Genomic DNA, 21049 nt, shown 5'->3' on the forward strand with positions numbered 1-21049 from the left:
TTTGGCCTCCATGCAAGCCCCCAAGAAACAGGTTTCGTAGTACCTGAGCCTTCTGCAACGAGCTGAATTTCATGCCATACGGAAAAGTTTTGCCTGTGTAAGGAAACAGGCTGGCTCACATATTAATCCTATTCCAACACTCACTGAAGCCTGAGGGTGAATTCACGTTTATTGGCTTTAAATTAGCCTTTCCTTTTCCACTTCAAAGAAGCCATTCCTGATTTACATCAGGACATGCTCAAAACCAGACCCCATCAGGACTCCTTCACCTCTCGAGACATGGTACAGGCACCTGAGGGGCCCCTCACCTCCCTTTACAGGAGGAAAAGGTGCTTTTAGGGCATGATGCATCTCAGTCCCATGCAGGTAAATCGATCAAGCCAAATGAATCCTGCCCTGCAGTATATCAGAGGCCGGATGAGCTTCTCTTGATTGCAGAGGGACCATCAGGGCTCTGCACAGAGCACTTTTGTTGGTGGCTTTTTCCAATTGCTGCCACGATTTGATGCTCCCTTTCACGACAGCGAGGCTCCAGGCTACCATGTCCATCTTTTCCGAACCCCGTGAAGCAGAAGCTGTTGTTTCAACCCTATATCTAGCTGTGGTGAAGGCCACCAAGTCCTCCACGTGCGTCACCAGCCTTGCCAGCAAGGGCAGGATTTGTAGCACTAAGAGAGAAAAGTTTTGCTTCCAGCTCCTGATCCACCACCCACAACTCCTCCTCCTGGATTCAGCTACAATCCCTCTGCTAGGATGCTTATAGGAAGAAAGTAAAAAAAAAAAAAAAAAAATTCATGTTTTTCATGTTTTCAGGGTCGCTGGGAAATTATGTTGTTTTGGGCAAACAGAACTGCCTGAACCTGATTTACTGAACATCCCGTCCATGCCTCACAAAGAAAACACCGCACAAGGTTGCAGGTCAGAGTTTTGAGCCCTTCCTGCCTGAGATGCTAATTCCCCGGATACTGGTGAGAAAGACCCAAGGGCTATTAATTCTTCCCACTCTCAGGCATAAATTGATCACCAAGGGAGGGAAAACCTATTAAAACAAACATATAATCTTACACACTTAGTAGCAATTATCCTGCATGTGAAGCTCCCAGATGCAGCTACTTTGCTGATTGTGGCCAAAACGTACCATGGGTCTGTCCTCAGATGTCTGTCCAGACAGTGTGAAGGGCATCCTCAGGCATCGACAAGGAGTAACCATATATAGCATCACCATAGCATCGCCATTAACTATCACACAGAATCGCATAATGTTCAGGGTTGGAAGGGACCTCGAAAGATCATCCAGTCCAACAGGAGCACATCCAGAGAAGGAGACTCCACAACCCTCCCAGGCAGCCTGTGCCAGGGCTCTGTCACCTTCACAGGGAAAAAGTTTCTCCTGATGTTTCTGTGGAACCTCCCATGCTCCAGCTTGAACCCATTGTCCCTTGTCCTGTCATTGGACATCACTGAGAAGAGCCTGGCTCCGTCCTCCTGACACTCTCCCTTGACATATTTATAAACACTAATAAGGTCACCCCTCAGCCTCCTCTTCTCCAAGCTAAAGAGACCCAGCTCCTTCAGCCTTTCTTCATCAGGGAGATGTTCCACTCCCTTCAGCATCTCTGTGGCTGCACTGGACTCTCTCCAGCAGTTCCCTGTCTCTCTTGAGCTGAGGGGCCCAGAACTGGTCACAATATTCCAGATGTGGCCTCACCAGGGCAGAGTAGAGGGGGAGGAGAACCTCTCTCAACCTACTAGCCACACATGGCCAGGACTCAGCCAGGATTTAGCTAAATTTCAGTGTCCCATTACAGTCTGCAGAGAGCTGGTCAATACTAGCTCAATGCCTTGCTTACTAACAACTCCACCAACTCTGAGGGCAGCTCAGACACCATCACATAGATGACAATCCATGAGCTGAACACCTCTTGCCGTGCCTTGGCCTCACACCACAGGACAGCATTCCCATGTCTGGTGGGGTGACTCCACAGAGGGGACAAAGGGGTCCCCTGGAGCACCTTCCCCATATGTCCCCACCTTCTTACACTCCCCAGTAGCACAGAGGCTCCTCGCTCACCCAGAGACTCAATGCATCAGCCCAGCTGGCTCAGAAAATAACCTGCAGATAAAGGGGGATCAGTTCTACCTGAGCAGGAGCACAGGGAGGGAGCTGAGTGCATGTCAGGCTTGCACCCTCATTTTATCAGGGCTGTGCTGGTGCTCTTTACAGGCTGCTGCCTGCTTGAGAGGGGAGCCCCGTACGCAGGCAGCAGGTTTCAGGAACGCTTTTTCATTCTCACTAAATCCTCAATCCAAGCCTTTCCCTTTTGCTGAAAGTCTTTGCAAACACTAGCAAAACCTTTCCCATTAATCTTTCTTCATCTCACTAAAACAACACAGACTGTCTGTCTCCAGGGAAGGCTGTCACAGGATATGGGGGAGGAATCCATCATTTGTAACGCACGGAAATACAACTTGCATATATCAAAGGCATTTTCTGTAAAAAACAAACATGCAGCAGAGATTGGGAGGCCAAACCTCAGTTGCCTTCAAGCTACTGTGTTTAGCAATTGCCTGAGCAAACCAAATTACCTTGATTTGTAGATTGCACAGATTAGCAATTGTGTTCCAGTAGTAAATCCCACAAGGAGACCCCCTCACTTGTGTTTCTCTGCAGCTCCTCATTTGTTACCATAATGTGTAAGGGCACCTATCTAAATCCCTTCAATTTATATACTGCCAGGTATGCATCCCTGCCTCCCAATAGCACTTTCTGACCAAGAGCTGTCGAGATCTCTGCAGATTTTAATCCTGAAAATTCCCTAATGTCTATGTCAGGTATATAAGCAAACGTCTTGATGCTGAGGCATCAAGTGGCTCCATTTAGCTGCTAACACAGAAAGTTTGGAACAGAATTGAACTGCCTTTAGGACACAACTTCTGATGGCCTTCACACTTTAGCCACCAGCCATGCCAGGGCTCCTACACCCTCCAACACCTTTGGCTTGATCCAGGTTTAACTCTCAATGTGATCAGATCCAAATTTGAGACTCTTTACAGTAATGACCCAAACAAAAGGCATCTAAGCAAAAGAAGTGCTTACTCTGAAAACTGAAAAATATTGCACAATCTACTCCTAAAGTGGAAATTATTCTTTCAGCTTCATGAACAGTTTTCTCTCAAGCAAAAGTGCCAGATGTAGAAATGCATAGTCAAATTTGCATAAGATTCTAGTAATGTTTGTCTTAAAGCCAGAGATGCTCCAAGAGGTTTGCAAAGCTGGAGAAAAAAAACAGAGCAACAACAAAGCAGGGAAAATGTACTTCTTTTCTTTTTTTGTACTGTATCAACTAAAGAAACATGTTCTGCTGCTTAAATTTTTTTTTTAAAAAAAAAAGCAAGATGTCTGATGAATAGTTCTACTGATATTGACTGGATTTCTACATTTTTAAAAACACGAGCACTTCATAAATACACTGAAATATTCTGTCATCGCCAGACAGAACATGCCAGTTTTCTATAAATACAGACATCTGGTGGTGGTTTCTTCTACTGTTATGGATTTCTGGTGTGAAGAACGCTACTTTGTGAGCAAATGCATGTTGGAAATTAATTTCATATGCGACAGGTTACATTAAAGACCAAGAAAAATTTGCTGGGCAGAAGCGCGTAACAAAACCTCTGTGTTCCCATAGTGCTCCTGACCCTCCGTATTAGGCTGCCTGCATGATGCTGCAGGCATAAAACATGTTCCTCCAAGCAGTGCTGTGAAGCTTAATTAATTTAAAGCATGCCCACAAATTGCACTGGAACTTGAAAACGGGACTTGGTGTTTGGTGTCCTTCATTCCAGCCATAGTGAAGCATCACTGAGAATACAATGAATAATAAAGACCACTGAATCATAGAATGGCCTAAACTGGAAGTGACCTTAGAGATGATTTTAACCCCGCCTCCCTGCCGCCAGGGACGCCACCTCTCGACTAGATCAGGCAACACATGGGGACCAAACGGGAAACGACCCCGCAACCTTGGCATTGTTAGTGCCACGCTCAACTGACTGAGCTAACCGGCCCCCAATAATTGCATGTTTTGTACAAACCATCCAAGGGGTGTGACAACCAACAACGAGGTGTTCAAAATCAGGTGCTATAGGGCTCTGCCATGACTTACTATCTTTTTTTTCTATTTTTTCAGGTGGGATTTCCAGCCAGATCTTTGTCCTGATCTGCCCCATGATGCAACCGTTGCACAGAGTTGCATCAGACTGGGCACACACAGGGTCACTGCAAGAATAGAGCATGGGGGGACACCTTACATCTCTGAGGGCTTCTTGGGCTGAAATCTCACACGCCAAGGGTGACAGCCCCCTATAACAAAGTCATTGGCATCAACAGGTAAATCGATATTTTTGGCTGGAAAGTTTTCTTTTCTAGTTAACGTAAACCAAGAGTAAACACTCCCTTGCAGGTTAACAAAAGGCAGCAGCCCAAACAGGGATAGCCCTTCAAGAAAAGGGGAGCCAGAGTCAGGGGAGGCAGTTGAAAAGACAATTAATCACAAGCTTTCCTACACCGTGACATATTTTGGCCAGTGACTGGGCATTTAGGACAATTCTTCGTTGCTCCTTACCCTCTTTAAACCCTGGTTGGGGGGAACGTTTTCCAACTGGAGCCATCAAAAGAGCAAGACCCAGAGCCACCCTTGGGATCCAGACCCAGCTGCCCACCTTCCCAGATCCCTTCAGTAAACACTGCTAATTCACCAGCTCCATTAGCACTCTTTTTTTGTTTCTTCCTCAAATCACCTTAAAAGCATTTTGGAACCAAAGAGAAAGGGGGGAGGCAGGGGGCACCCACTAAACCTAGTCTCCAGACAGCTTTCAGCGTGTGTCAAATAATTGCTAAAAAAATCCAAATAAAGACAAACCCAAGAAGCCTGCATACCCTGTGTTATCTTTGCAGGCTGACTGCTGCCTTATCAGCTCTGACAGAAACCGGCATTTAAGAAAAATTCAGTAGCCTTTGGGTGGAAGCTGGTTCCTAAGAAAACACACAGCCGAATTGCTGGAAGTCGGCACAAAAGGAGAGGGTTAGTGGGTAAGAGACGGCCTGAAAGCCTCTGCTGTCGTCTCGCTGTTCCCTGCTAGGAAATACTCCGCCATGTACGATTTTTAATTATTTTCTCATAATTCACCCCTCACTCTTCACACCCATTGCACAGGCCAAGAGCTACAAGGGTGAACAATTACTCGAACTGCCGCCTGCTCTCATTAGGATGGAGAAAAGGCAAAGCCACCAGGTTTCAAAGCACATCAGAAATGCAAAAAGACAGAAGATCTTGTCCAACACCAGTGTTAAGTACCATCTCCTGATGGGAAAGGATAAAGGTGTTTAGTTCCCCAGCCTCATGTATAACAAAGATGCTCTTTCTGGATAAACTCTCCATGGAAGAATTTGCATGGCGAGCGTTTTCTCATAAAAAACAAAAGTCCTGTTTGCTCTCACATGTAACTCACCACTCACAGATTTTGGCAGCTACCTCACACAGGAGCTGGACTTCTCTTCACGAGAGCGTAAGGGTCTCGCTCTTGAAAAAGTTATAAAATAGTTACAAACCATCTTTGCTTGACATTAATTGATGGGTAGAATGAGCTAGAGAGAGAAGAGCTGTCTCAAGGCCAAGGGCTGCTATTCAGTGTCTCATTTGTAACATGACAGAGGGAACAGCTGGGGGGAGGCTGTCTGCCTCTTGTCAGCCCCAGAGGGAAGGACGGACAGACAGACAGACACTCCCCAGAGAGCTGCCCCTGCATTAGAAATGCCTCTGGTAAAGGGTGAGTGGCTTTCTACCTCTGACCTGACCCTTTCTCCCAAAAAGAGTCCTCACAAATCCTCCTCAACAGCTAGCAAAAACTGAAATGACACAGCTGGGCTGACAAAATGTTCTTTTCTCGTTTCATTTTTTTTTTCTATTTTCAAGTTTTGCCCAAGAGAACATTGCAAGGGAGGCAGAGGAGTGAAGCACAGGGAACTGCAAGTGTGGAGGGCATCTGCACAACCAGGCTCAGTCACTCTTAAGGGCACTACTCCCCCCCAGCGCCAAAAATCATAAAGAAGATTCCAAAATAACAGGACTAGTTTAGAGGAGTCATTAAAAACTTGCTTCAGCTCTTTCTTTATTTCCTTTCTGGTGTCTAAGCCAGGCAACAAGGTTGATGCACCTAACTCGTATTTTCTATCTACCCTTCAAAATCATCAAGGCTGAAATCTTGTGGATTACTTTTTTTTAAATTCAACTGAAAGCTGAGTTATTTCCAAATTTCCATGAGCCCAGGAACTGAAATTTAAGGGGAAAAGCCCAGCGTCAGAATCCCTGTGAAATAATCACTACTACTTCAGCCTACTCTTAACTTCTCCATATTTCAGGTAAGCATAACATACTGTGGAATGGGTCCACAGAAACTGTTTCTCTGAATACAAGTGAACTTCAGATGCTTAAGCTTAAACAGTTGATAAAATGATGTCTGAGATCAGAAACTTCTGTAGTTGCAAAAGTGCACTGAAATACTTGGGTTGTACTTCCCCGTGCATGTCTCCAATGTCAGGCTACATGGGTTTCAGTCAATGCTAACCAAGATGAATTCAAATAAATGTGTATACACTATTTTCCTTGTTTTATTTGACTTTAATTACTTCTTAACTGTACTGCTGTTTGAAAATCTTTCTCAATTGAGGGTGTTGGTTCTGCCTAGGGCTGCTTGGCCCTTTTCCACTTAAATGCCCTTTCAACAACTACCACTTGCCTTTCCAAGCAAAATGAAATCTTTTGGAAGAACCTCTTTTTCTGTGCCAATGAGAAAATTTGGCTTTCTCAGCTCTTCCCTTCCTTCAGATTTTACTTTCGCTTTTTTTTGGTGCTTTTCCAGGACGGATGAAAAACCAGTGGTGGGCTCCAGTAGGACATGGAGAAAAGTTTGGGAGCAGTCTGATCTTGTTAACATGTGTGAAAACACCTTGATGATGAGAATAATAATTAATAATAATAATAAGGAAATAATTGAATAACCTCTGAATTTTTTTTTTCATTTTAGGACTTCTGACAGTTGTTGCCATTAAAAATAACTATGCCTAGTGTAATGCCTAGCTCTCCCTAAAGTCAATGATGAAGTTTGTACCCAGCAGAAAGGGGATGACTGGGCTTGGATTCATGCGTGCAAACCACGTTGGGTGCACAGCACAAGACCTTCACCCCGGGCATGAACGATATCTTTGCACCTGTTTCACCTTGGGCACTTGCCTGGAGTTTGGGCACAAGATTATCAGTCCTGTGGGTCTCTGTCATGGCAGCAGCAAGAAATCCTTATCAGGGCAATGTCTGCTTTGCACAGGGCGCTGTAGGCAAATACAGGACCTCACTTTTCTCAGATAAAACAAAACTCGTCTGACCAATGGGTCTGGTTTTCATTGAGAACCTCTGTCCAGAGTAAAACAAAGTCTGTATACAAAGAGCTGTTAGCAACTTGCATTTAAGGATGTGGCTGTCTGCCATTCATTCTGGTTTTGACAGGCCTTAACACAACAACAAGACTTTGGTACAATTAGAACTTCCAGGCACCAACCCCAATACCTAAAAAAAAAATAAAAAAATAAAAAGAATCACACCAGCTATAATAACAAATTTTCCTTATGCTGCATCCACTGTATCAACTGAAACTGTTGGTCATTTGCTGACCTGCTCTCCCAGAGCAATATTAAATACTTTAGAAGTTGCTGTTCTCCTCCAGTTCTGCCTTAATGTCTCTGGTAGCAAAATACTCTCCAATACGTGCCACAGACTTCTGGTTTTATGGCTGGAACAGTTAAAGCACAACAGTTATTCAATTACTTAGGTGCATTTTTCATCTCCCTCAAACAAGTTATTGGGTTTGCTGCTTGGGGCTTTTTTTTTATTTAGCAAGCTATCTGTGTTACTCTTGCAGAAGTAAAAGGGAAAGCACCTGCAAGTACGCTAGCACAAAGATCCAAATCAAGAAGCTATTAAAATTCATTCAGCCTTGTTCCTTTCTGCTATTATTTCAATTAGTGTCCGATAACTAAGCTGTTCCCTTTTAATTCTATACTGCACATTTTTTTTCTTTCAAACACTTGCCTCAGTAGAAGCTCGATGCTGTTTTTCCTTCTGGAGAAAGAAACCCCCAAGATGTATTTTCAACCTCCCGGCTCCGTGTTTCCCAGATATTTTGAATCAGGAACTGCTGCCAAGATTCACATTTTTCCACAGATCACCGCACACCCTCACGCTCCCAGTAGAAAGCCATCATGGCAACACAGATGTGGGGATGGACCCTGGAGTGATTCTTATTGCCCTGTTCTTGTTGCCCTTAATGTGGTCCGTGAGCCAGCATGGGAACCAGCACCTACCCATCTCGCATCTGAGAAGATCTGGCAGATTTTAAAGGATATTTTAAAAAGAACAGAAAAAAAAAAACCAAAACAAAAAAAAACAAAACAAAAACAGAACATCACTGCTGCCTTGGGATAGTTAAAATGATTTAGTACCAAGTTCTGATTTTTCCTGAATGTGCCAGAGTTTAGTCTTCCAACGCAGAGTAGCCCCAGTAGCCTTCATATGGGTACTGGGACACACACCAGGATATTCCCTTCTTTTCAAAAAAATGAATAAACAGGCAAGCAAAGGCTCCTCAGGCGGGGGGCAGGGTCATGGCTCATCACATTAGACATTCATCAATCATCCCCAGACTGAATTCACCTACCAGGTCTCATGGGCCAATATAAACACCCTCCCTCCAGAAAACCCCTAAAAGCACTGTTAATGCAGCCCCACAGCTTTACCTATTTAGCCTATTGGCCTTGTTCCCCTGGAAAAATATTTTCACCTGCAGGGAGTATTTTGCACAAGTTGTTTTCTCTGCCTTACTCCTGCAACCCCCTGAAGCTGTGTCAGTAGTCAGAAGTCCACACAGAGCCAAAGCCAAGGCTGGGGAGGAAAACCTGGGTGACACACCACGTTCACCTTGATACCAGAGTTAATGCACACTGGACCAGAGGGAACTTGGTCACAAGCAGCTCTGGTTGCAGCCTGTCTGTGCTGTCAGCTGTGCTCCTGATGGAGCAGCTCCTTCCCTGCAGCCAGCAATGCCATAGGAGGGCCAGCATTCACCTCCCATTACCCAGCTCCCCAAAATGATCCTTCTCCCTCAGAAGCCAAAAGCAGAGGACAGAGAAAGGAAGATTCCCATTTTTCTACAAAGGACTCCAAATTTCAAGGGGACAAACAGAAAACTGTCTAGAAACAGAATGTGAAAGCTGAAATCTCCCAGTGCAGAAGGGTCAGCGATGTGCTACCCTGTGACTGAGCCGAACCAAGAGCAAAAGTCAATGGGGCATAATCACTGCCTGTCCAGAACGGCCCAAACCACTTCTGAATGAGAAGTTTCTACAAGGGTAACACACACATTATTCGATGGGATCCATCACGGGAGGACTCAATTCAAATCTGATTTTTTTTCAATCTTCACATTCACTTCACCTAGGCAGTGCTACATTTTGCAGTGTGGACCCTGCTGCATTTTATATTCCCAAAGGGTCATTTTATAAACCTTCACATAAATGGTCAGTCCTCCAAAGTACTGAGCTTTCTTACCATAAGTGAGAATGGAAAGGACTTGCTGCATGTGGTTATGCTGCAATATCTCGCGAACTCAGGCCATGCTCTCCTAACAATTTAACCCATCATATTTCTTTCCAGGTTGGCCTCCTGCCTGGGTTACCTCCTCAAAACACTTAACAGCAAGGTCAGAAGAGCTGTCACACTGTCACGAGGGAGTTAGAAGGCTGGGAGCAGAGCAGGACAAGGACAGGACAGTGATGGGGAAAAGTTCAGTCATCTTCAGCTGCCATGAGGTCACACCTGAGCAGCACTTACTGCCAGGATCTGAGCGGCTGCAGTCAGGCAGAGGAAGGGGGGTCCTGTTTGTGCCGCTAACGACCCAACTTAGCCGGACAGAAATCACATGCTTGACCTTTCCCAACATCATGTGAAGCAAATGCGCCATATGACATGGCTCCAGCATTCTCTACCAGGCACAGGTGCATGACTGCAATTAGAAATGACCGGCATTTCATACATAACAGCACCTTTCAACCCAACTCAGCCCATCCAAAAACACTTCGAGGTTCAGTTACCATCTCCGTCCCATCCAACCTCCCCAGCATCTTGCCAGCTCGGGAAATGCCAAGTAATTCCTCTGAATTCTTACAGCTATCAACTGGAAATTAAACTGGATGTCACAACACCTCTCTGCATGCTGGTAGACCTTAAATCTGGCGTTTGGTTTGTTCTGAGACCATTTCTGACCCCCACCCCTAAATCAACTTCCGCAGAGAACAATGCTGCTGGTCTGTGTCCACAACAGATTTACTCCCCCCTTCCAGCAGCTCGCGCCGCCCGTACCTTCAAGGAGCAGTAGCTGCTTGAAGAGAATGGTTTCTTCTGGTTTCTGGGAATAAAAAGCTGCCCTCCATAATCAGGGTATTGTTCTCCCTAAATGGACCCAGACTCTGTAAACACGCTCCTCTGCACAGCGCTGGAAGGGTGACTGCAAGCGTGTGTATACCTACACGCAGGGAATGTGTCTCGTTCGAAAAACCAGTAAATTATGTTAATTCATTTCCTCTGCCTAAATCAGTGGCAATAAACTTCGGGAAAGGAGGAGGAAAAAGTAAACAAGAGTCAATTACAAAAAGGTGAGGGGGAGACGTAACCAAATAACTCCACCAAATGTCTCCTTTGGGAAAGGACATTCACGTTACAGCTCGGATGGGCTCCACACAGCCCTCCCTGGGTCCTGCTGGAGGCATAAATGCAACTGTAACAATTTCTTTCTTTTCTTTTATAAGGTTTCAGCCCATTTTCATGAGTTCAGTCCTGGGAGATGGGAAATGAGCCCCCACTGGTGCCCTGATTCACGGTGAGTACATCCCCAGGGGCTTTGCTCCACACATGGTGTTAGCACTCCGGTGACTGAAGCCAATACGAATAGTCAGAGCCTATTTGTAATTTTCTAACAGGAAAACAATTTCACTAAGCAAACTACCATGCTTTGACTCAAAACCCTGATTAACACAGTTTGAAAACAGGGCAGCATACTGTTCTGGGAATTAACTTGCTTGACCCCTAGTCTATAATGGCACTCAAATAATCTGTGAGTCAGACAAAGTTGAAAAACTCTTGGAAGACCACACTGAAAGAATTTACTGGATTTATTGGATTTTCTAGGATAAAAGAAAAATAAGCCTCAAACTCCACTTAGCTAGTCTGTGGTCTTCAGAAAGACAAGCTTTTTCTCCCAACACTATCTAGAAAAGAGGAATACTGCCTTTGCTGAGCAGTTTTTGGGTCTCTCTTTTTTATTCATTCACTGGAAACTTTATAAGTAGTAATTATAAATATACAGGTCTATTGCTGTGACTTTGAGTAGCACCTTGCTATTTTTTTTTCCATTGGGATTAGTAGTAAAGCATGGAAAAGAGGGATAAATTCCCAACCCTGTAAATCTGCAATCCTCATCCCAATAGGAGACAGGGTAGTATAAATCACTGCCACAAAATACTGCTTTAAATCCTCCAAATCCTCTGGTCTAGCCCTGTTTGAGCAAGCAAGAATCAGGAAAAACATTCTGCCTTAGTGACACAAGCAGGACCTTGCTCTGGTCTAGATAAAAATAATTACCCATCTCTAACTTACAGTTTCTCCAACCCCCGAGCAAAATACTCTGACTAGCCTCTGCCACTTCGTGTCTCTTTGTATCCCAGAAACTATAAACGTGTGCTGAGAGCAGGGGCAAACATTTTCAGATAACAAATCTGGCAATTAGAAATCAACTGTCCAAAGCCAGTTCCCCTGCATATGCAAATATCTCCCTAATAGGTTTACGATTCCTTGTCAATCAAACCTGCCAAGCAAAAGTAAACACCTGTCCTGGCCATGATTAAGCTGAGCTCCACTCTCATTAGCCCTTAACAAAATTAACCTCAGCAATACTGCATTTCTGATTGGTTGTGAATACCAGGAGGAGGAAAGATACTCATCAGCTCTGATCAGTTAATCTAGTTTTATATTAACTGTTGCAGATCACGATGAACCCTCCCACGGCTCGGTGCCACACTGTACAGAACTGAAACACAAGCTGGTCTTACGAGGCCCTAACTTCTGCTCTCTAGTAGGATTATAAATTTAAATACTGCTCACAGCGACTCAGCCACAAATTACTGACCCTAGAGGGAGTATCACCTTTGTAATGGAGAGCAATATCCAACCCTGAATACTGAAATATGAAACAGCTCATCAGAACACAGAGCCTGATGTGGGCTGGCAACTCTTCTCACAGTTTCCCACTTTAAACTGCCCAAAAATACATTAAGCACTTCCCAGTATCACTTGTGTGGCTAAAGAGACACTGCGAATGGCACCAAAATGTTGTGTTAATCTGCAGCAGAACATGAAAGATTTTGATCCACCTGGAAGGCAAGAGAGATGGCTCACAGCATCCCTTTTCGGAAGGATATCCGCACTCTGAAGAAGTTTTAACAGTCAGTTTTACATCAATTGGTCAATGGCAAACAAGCATTCTTCCTTTTACTGAGAGCCTGGAGTATCGCTGGGGAGATATTCCGCAATGTCCAGAGGTTTAGCCTGTTATTCATTAACCCTTCCATCCTTGACATGCAGTTCTTACACCTGTGACTTGTCTGACACTTGTCATTGCTTAACCAGTGTTAACAGATGTCTTTAGGTGAGAACAACCACTGAGAAAAATAGCTTCCTCAATTACTCCAACTCATACAAATCTATTAGTCAAGAAGAAAAGGGAGCAGAAGGAAACCAGTTCACAGTGCTCCAGGACCTGCCGCAGCCTAACTCCCGCAGTTTGGATTGTTGGGCTTTGGGAGGCTGGTGGCTCTGATTAACTGTCCCTTCTCCCTGCTTTGGGGTTGATTTTGCCTCACCTCATTCACCTCTGTCTAGAAGAAGGAAGATTTAAATCCCTGGCTGCACCAGGCCTCACTAATCCAGCCTAAATTTCCTCTTGGAGCCCCACGTTCTCCTCCAGCTTTTTCCCCTCTCCCAAACATCTTGTTCTGGGCAGAAGTAGGAAGCCCACAACTGCCATAAAGAGTCTAGACAGTGCCAGTACCAAACTCTTACAGCCATCTATTCACCGGGCATGTGCGAGCAAACCCAGCAAGGAGAATGTAAATTTTTTAAATGCCTATTGCAGAAATTAAGTCCACATTTCTGCATTTGTCTGCCACTCCTGTGTATTTATCTAACATGCATAAATACTGACAGCTCCTAAAATACCCACCAAAGTCAACACCACCCAAGAGGCATCTAGGGTATGACACCTCTTGCATTACTTGCTTTGCAATCACTTGACAGGATACCCAAGACTGTGTAAATCTTCCATGGAATAAATTTACCAGACATAAGGAGAAAAGATTTTGGGTCCCATCAAGGTAGAAGCCACTTGTAGAGAGGCTGAGAATAGAAGTGCAGCAGTTCTGAGAAACATTAACCTGCTCTGAGAAGCCTCTGTTCCCAATTTACATTTTTCTTCCCTTAGTGAAGCTCAAAATTAAGTTTGAACACTTAATGGAAGAAGTAGCCTGGAGTTATTGGCTGAATTTCTTCCTGAAAATTGGAGCAGTTGGGATGAAATAAAAACGTTAGGTTATTCGCAGCACTGCTGGATACTGTGTTTCTACTGCGATACAATGGGGCGACTGTGTAATCAGGGCAACCAACCAAACTCCACGCAGCCCATGTTTATTTGACTCGGAAGGGGAAAAAAAATAAAATAATCAGACGTGAACAGATTCAGCAGCAAATGGCATATATAAACTTCTTAAATAACAGTCAGGCCAGTCTTCATCCCCTCCACACCTAGTAACATCGCCCACAGAATGGTACCCTTTCTTTCAGAGTAAACCCCTCTGAGGTGACCCAAAGTTAAAGAAATGGGTTTCCAAGTTGCTTTCAGCCCTGGCAGCATATGCTCCAGCCACCAGCCTGAGCTCACTGCAGGCAGAAGCTATGTGTTTCTAGAATAAAAAAAAATTTTTAAAAACTGAGTCCAAGCTGTCCAGTCAGGCAGGCAAATGGCAGGATCCAAAATACCATGCTTAGCCCACATCTTTTGTGTCGTCATTCATGAGGGATCCATACAAAGGTTGATATTGCAGATAATATGTGTAAGTCATCCTTCAGGGATGGATCCAAAGCCATGGCAGTGAGTAGGAGTCACAGCACCAACACTCACGGGTTCCGAATCAGGTCCTAACCTGTTAAATTGGCACGGGCTGTGCCTGCATATCTCAAACAACATCAGGGCAGCAGGATCAGATCATTCAAGTTTACTTTTGGAAATATTTTTCTATTACCTTAGCACCAGAGCTGCTATGAACAAGCACCAGACTCAATGGGCTCGCAACAGACGGTGGTCTTTGAAACTTCTGCATTCACACTGGCTCCACTCTTTAAAAAAGTCCCTTATATGACCAAAAACATTCCACCTTGGTGGAAAAAATTAGGACAGATCAACACAGTTAAATACGAATGGAGGGGTTACTATTATCAGAGAAAGCTCCAAGTCAAGGCTGATTACAGAGAACAAGAAAAGGAATAGAAATCCAAATTAAATGTTCAAACTAAGATCAAAGGCATTTCAGCTTGAGCAGCCCACGAGAAAACACAGGAAGAGGTCAGATGAAAGACAAACTCCTTGAAACAAGACAAAATTAGCAGATTAATGAAAGAAAGGGGAGAAGGCAACATTTCCACCAACTCCTGTAATGCTGAGAGTCCATATATTTGCATGGACCCTTTGAGTAGAGTGATTTTACAAGTCACTGCAGACACAAGTAGGAGTTTCACATCTCGGGAAAATCCAAAAGCTGCACTGGTTCTATTCCCACTGAATAAATAAAGCTATGGCTAAAGGTTGCTTTGTTTTTTGTTTGGGGATTGTTTTTTAAATTCAAAGTAGGCACAAGGGGACATCTGCATTATTATTTTCACCTTTTGGTGATAATTTTTATCTCTTCCAATAACTAATCCAAAAATGTAGTCTCTACTACATTCACACTATTCCATAACGAGCATTCTGCACCCAGATGTACCAGTGTCATTTGTGGCGATACAGTCGCTCAAAACGGAATTGTCGGAGGGGTCACTGGAAAAGATCAGCTCTATCATCCAATTCATGCCAGATGAATGACAAACTTCATCTGTAGTTAATAAATCAGTACCAATGGTCCCAAACCTTGAAAACCAGGCTCCTACTTGCTAACAAGTGTCACTTTTCCTTTTTCGCTTTTGAATGACATTTTCTGCCTGAAAAAAAAATGCTTTCCTGTAATTTCTCAATCACCACTTCATGGCATATGAAAGTTTCTTCTGCGGCTATGAGTCAGACTTCGTAGTCTAGTCTTCGATGTGTACAAGCTCATTGCAGAAAATACGTATTTTAATACGCTCCTTGCATCTTTTAGTGAAGGTCAAAGAAACATATGGACTTGGAAAACAAAGTTATAAAAGCTTTAAGGAAAATCCAAATATATTTGAGCAATTTGTCAAGTTTTGTAATATTCCTAATTAAAAAAATATAAAATCAACCCTATTTTTCCAGTATGACGCACGCTGTATTTTATGTTTAAACTCAGCCGCAATTTAAAGCAGCCGACAGCCTCAGAAAAAGGGAGGAACCAGGGTTTAAAAAAAAAATAACCAGAATTTTCTTAGATCGTCATGTTGACTCTAGGTACAAGTCATGCTGACAGATTATTCATGAGCAAGTTGCCCAGGAGCACGATCCAAAAAATGCCCCAAACTTAACCAGATGATGTGCGGAGCCTTACATAAAATCTGGATCAGGCTCTTAGATCTGAACATGCTTTTCATTTACAAGCAAGAAATTACCTAATGGTTACACCTGGTAACAGCCATTCAGCAAGAATAAAGAAGTAAAACAGAAGCCAACAACCATCTCTCTTATATTACTTGTCTTCTCCACGTTTACTACCAGTCACTCTTATAAACCCCCAAGTTACAGAACGGTAAATATCTTGACCAGAACAAAGAACTCCTCTCTCAAGAAATAAAAAAACCATCCAGCGTCCTATTCCCTTTTCTCCAATATTCAGAGAAACACAAATGCCGCACAACTTTATTTCTGCATGAAACCATTGAATTTCGAGGTGGCCCCATCAGCAAATTCCCCGTAAAGCAGGCATCAGGCAGGTTTGCCAGCCAAGTATCGCACGGAGAAGTGCCAGAGCAGAAAGCAATTAAGGTCCCGTTCCTCCCTTCCCTACGCAATGCACTGAAAATGAAATCAACATCCAAACTAATTAGTTTCCAGCAGAATATCAGTTTACTCACTAACAGGAGGGTTGTCACTACTCTTACCAAAAACTTCTAAACATACCATACGAAATCTTGTTTAAGCCACAGGGCCAAGCCAAGCACATCCCAGCGTTACCATATACGGTCACCAACGTGAATACGATGGCAACTTGACAGATTTGCAACAAATATTGCGTTGTGTGTCACCCAGATAACACAGGCAGGAAAATACCAGATTGTATTACCTGTATCCGACCGGAGGTGTGGAGTGGTAGGAGCCACACTGCTGCAGGACATAGTCAGTAAAGGTTAGTGACCCAAGATGGTATTCGTCCCCGCAGAGGAGGGCCAGGACAGGACATTGAGGACTTTTATGCCCAGTATAGGGCTGCTTGGAGAGAATAGGAATGGAGTGACATGAGGGACGAGCCCCTGGACCTGCGTTAGTGTCCTGGGTCAAGGGGTGACACTACCCAGTGCAGCTGCAACAGGGCTGAAACTACCACCCTACGCCTTGGCTGTAAGCTTGAAGGCATAGTCCCCCTTAGGAAATCACTGCACACAGGTTTTGTTATCAAAGAGTGGATTTTTAACACACAAAAGTTCTTGTCTTCACCCTTAAGGGAAAGAAGGGGCTTGGATATTTTCCAGAATAGCTCCTGAGGAAGACTTTTTTGGTACAGGCGCCCTCCAGGAGATCCTTAGCCTGGAGTAAGATTGGTCGCTGAGGGAGTTGTTCCAGATTAAGTTTTTTGCAAAGGTTATTTCAGTGCATTCGCAGGTATAGACAAGCCCTTAGCCAAAAGTCTTTAAATTTTGGCCCTGAAAGCATTGATTCAAACTCAGCCAGAGCTACCTCATCCTTCATCCTTCCAGACACCGCGAGTTCCACACCTGGACCTCTACAATCAGACCTGCTCTCTGCTTTATGTGGATGTTTTGAATGTATTGCCTCTTTCTTAAGAATTTATCTTAGTTTGCTAAGATAGCTCCTTTTTTGCAGTGTTTTGTACATTGGCAATGTGGCACATTGGGTCACAAGAAGGGACAGAGCCAGAAGGCGCGGCTATGAACCCGTAAAAATTACCCCATTTGCTGAGGGGAGGGGGAAAATTGCTGCATTAGCCCAATCAGTCATCTCTGTGTGGCCCTATGCCTTAAAAGGCATCACCTAAATAAAGATGTAAAAATAATCATCATCATCATCATGGCTAAGCTTCGAGAATGAAGATATGGGACTAATACAACGTACCATTTAACGCAAGATTGCAGCTGAACGCTCAACTGTCAGGAAATATCAAAGCCGGAGGAGTGCGTGGGCAACTTAACTCTGCCCCCTTGTGCAAATGCACTATGGCACAGCCCTTCCCCGAACACGGCCACGCAATCAACCGGCTCCAAATTAACATCCTAATTCCAGCATAAACTGCTTTGGCTTGATCTGAATAGAAGAGAAGGACCAGCACACAGAACCTCCCCAGCCACCTTCCTCACTTGATTGCAAGCCAGCAAGCACCTATTTAACTCCTGACGCCTCAGATTAGGAGGTGCTGGCACACTTTGGGCCACACACATCTAATTTGCAATCAGGATATAGAGACTAAATGTCATTTGGCCAAAACAAAGAGGCCTTCTTCCTCTGGAGTAAAGCCTCACGACCTCAGGCAGAGATTTGGCCAAAGGATTGTCTATAAAACCCGAGCGACTGAAACAGGTAACATTTATACATCTCCAGCAGCCGAACGCACGGTATGATACATTCGGAAAAAATCCGCAGGCATGTTAAACACCGGACAGATTTTTCCAAGAATCTGAAATTATCCCAGTGCAAACATCTAATAATTGTGGATATCTGACACCACAAAATAAGGTTCCAACACACTGGAGAGCATCCCACCTCTGCTCACTTACAAGTTTGAACTTTCATCCACGTCCTCCACTATCAAGAATACTCTCAACCTCAAGAGTATAAAACAGGATTTAGACGTTAGGAGTTTGTCTATTTATTTTTTTTACAGCAATGACACTGTTTTCTACTTTACTTTCCTTCTCTTGATATCAGCACATGAATGAATGACATTTTTCATGAGTTTGGCCCCATTTTTTAAACTCTATTTCTAGGTCATTTTAAATAACCAGGACCATCTCTCCAACCACTTGCAGGATGGATTTTTCCAGCTCTGAAAAGAGTTCAAATAACCCAATTACCAATATGATTCTATCAAAGTTATGCTAAAAAGATCTTTCCACCAGAAAAAAAAATGATGATGTCCTGAAATTACCACTGTTAATTTTTTTGTCACTTCTTCACATGACAACAGCCTGCAGCATTTCATTTTCCAGAGGCAATAAAAGAGTATGAGCAAGACAAGTGCAAACCAAATTTAAACAGGATCAGCTAGTAAAGTAGCTGAAACTCAGCTTACAACAGAGACAAAAATCATTTTGTCTTCGGTCCACTTCAGATCTTTTCCAGAACTCCCCCAGCTCCTCAAGTCCATTGCAATAATATACATCCATGAGGTCACATTAATGCATACACTGTTGCCCATTGCCTACAACTTAAATTGAGTCTCCATTGTAAACCTTGCCTGGAATTCAGACTTGCAAGACTTACAGTCTATATACTGTTTTCTTTTTCATTCAGCTTCCAGCCAAATAATTTTATAGTGCATTTGCCTCTGTAAAATATTTGCTTGGGAGCCAACGTCAAAAAAGACAAAAAACAATGCGCTAACCAAACCTTGGTTAGAGTAACATTTTAGAGTAACATTCCCCTTCCTTTCCCATCCTTACCCCCAAGGTTTATTTTTGGCAAGCTCCGGCCCAAACGAAGGGCAAGTTTAAACTTTTTAATTCACAACTCCATGGCACTGGGTGATTTAAAGGTCTTTCAACAATTCATGCAACTCTGATACAGTTGGGAATTGCAGCTGGAGCAATCTGCATCCTAAAGCCATACCCCCATTCTCCTGGAACAATGCAGCCCCTCCTTTGTGACCAGAGCCGGGGGAGCTGAAAGCATGGTTTTCGTTCAGGCTTTCCAAGGATAGCACCCACCAAGGTACGACATGGGCAACAGCAGAGGGAAAATTACTGCTCCTTCTGATCTGAGAGCTTTGCTTAAAGCATCTTCCCATGAAGAAACTTTTTTTTTCACCCACTCTGTCACTCCCAGGTCAATGTATTTCAATTTGTCTCTGGTAGGATAACCTGTTTATTGAAATTCGATCAACTGCCGGAGCCCCAGTGTTAAAAAATGCTCTTGCTGTTGGGAACTGTCATTTGTCTGTCACCAAGGAAGTTAATGGATGTGTTTGTTTAGTTTGCTAGTGGGAATATACAGAGCAGAGGCTGGAGGGATTACAGGAGGGGAGAGGTATTTCTGATCCACAGAGGAATGTGGTTGCTTTTCTTTAAAATTGTCTGTGTATTTTTGCACACACATGAGAAAAGCCCCTGGAAGTTCACCTGTGCCTAAGAGACCTCAGCAAACCCAGAGCCACCGTGCTCCGTCCAAACCAATGGCCCCGAAACAGGCAGGTAAGGAGGCACCACACGTGGACAAAAGCCTGCAGCCCCTGCACGGACAATCAAAGTGCCGGGGACGAGTTCATGCTGACAGCAACTCCCTCATGGGGTCCCTCTGAGGGATCCGTGGGTGTTTGGGGAGGATGAGCCCAGCAGAGCAGAGGGAGGGTTGCGAGTCGCCGAGCGTTTGCAGCGAGCGCGATCTCCTTACCTCTCGCCGAGTCCGAAAATGCAATTATCCCTGCGAAAAGGAGCGCGAGCTGCAATTCCATTTTGAAAACCAGATCCCGTCGTGTCGTACGGGCTACTGTCCTCTCAGACCTGGAGGTAAGAAAAAGGAGGACAAAATCGTTACTGGGGAAGAAACAAACAAACCAACCAACCAACAAACCACAACTTTGCAGAGTTTTGAAACCCATTGCAAAGACTCAATAGCAGAAATAGCAAATGAAAGAGCAACGTACTTGTAATTCATTCCTTGGTGCTCAGCAAGTAAAACTTTGCCCTCCTCTTTGCTTTAGCCTGATATAAATCAAGAACCCACTGAGGCCAGTAAGCTCCTCTAAGTTTACAGTTAATGCATAATTCTTTGGTATCCTGTACAGAACCAGTCTGGAAGGCAAACAAAACGCTAGCAAGTGGCCATAAAACAAGACTTCAGGTTAACAATTTGTGGAGGGACTTGAGGAAGGGGGAGGAGGAAAGTTGCCTCTCCCATCAGCAGCCCAGAAAACTTTGTGTTGCTGCTTCAGTGCCCCTCAGACAGGCTCGGCTCTGGGGACTCGCCTTCCTCCGCTTCGCAACTTTCCCCAAAGTGCTGATTTTTCCTTTCCTCTTTCTTTCCCTCCCAACCCTCCGTCCCGCCAAGCCCCACTTGTTTCCGTGTGCTCCAGAGGTGCGTCCCGAAACAAAACCGCACTCAAGTTATCCAGACTCTTGAAGAGGTCTTCGGTGCGATACGCAAACCCCGGGGTAGATCAGGTTTACATTAATTACACCCTGTTCTCCTCCTAAAACTCTCACTCTCTAAACACTGTCTGAATTCCTCACCGTTGTAAACTCCCCGGTTTAAACACTCCGTGCCCCCAGGACACACA

The 21049-nt window shown here is 44.2% G+C and overlaps 1 protein-coding gene across 1 annotated transcript in view; it reads right to left on the reverse strand.

Annotated features, from left to right (window-relative positions):
• The window catches only part of FGFRL1 (fibroblast growth factor receptor-like 1), a gene marked incomplete at its 5' end in the record, with an annotated part of 178907 nt that extends 158634 nt beyond the window's left edge, over nt 1-20273 (reverse strand). The window contains one exon of the mRNA XM_009869142.1: nt 20164-20273. Coding sequence (XP_009867444.1) covers nt 20164-20273 — 110 coding nt within the window. The remainder of the gene's footprint in view (nt 1-20163) is intronic.
• Between the last annotated feature and the right edge of the window lie 776 nt (nt 20274-21049).

This window comes from Apaloderma vittatum, unplaced genomic scaffold (genome assembly GCF_000703405.1).
Source record: "Apaloderma vittatum isolate BGI_N311 unplaced genomic scaffold, ASM70340v1 scaffold4485, whole genome shotgun sequence".
Lineage (NCBI taxonomy): Eukaryota > Metazoa > Chordata > Aves > Trogoniformes > Trogonidae > Apaloderma > Apaloderma vittatum.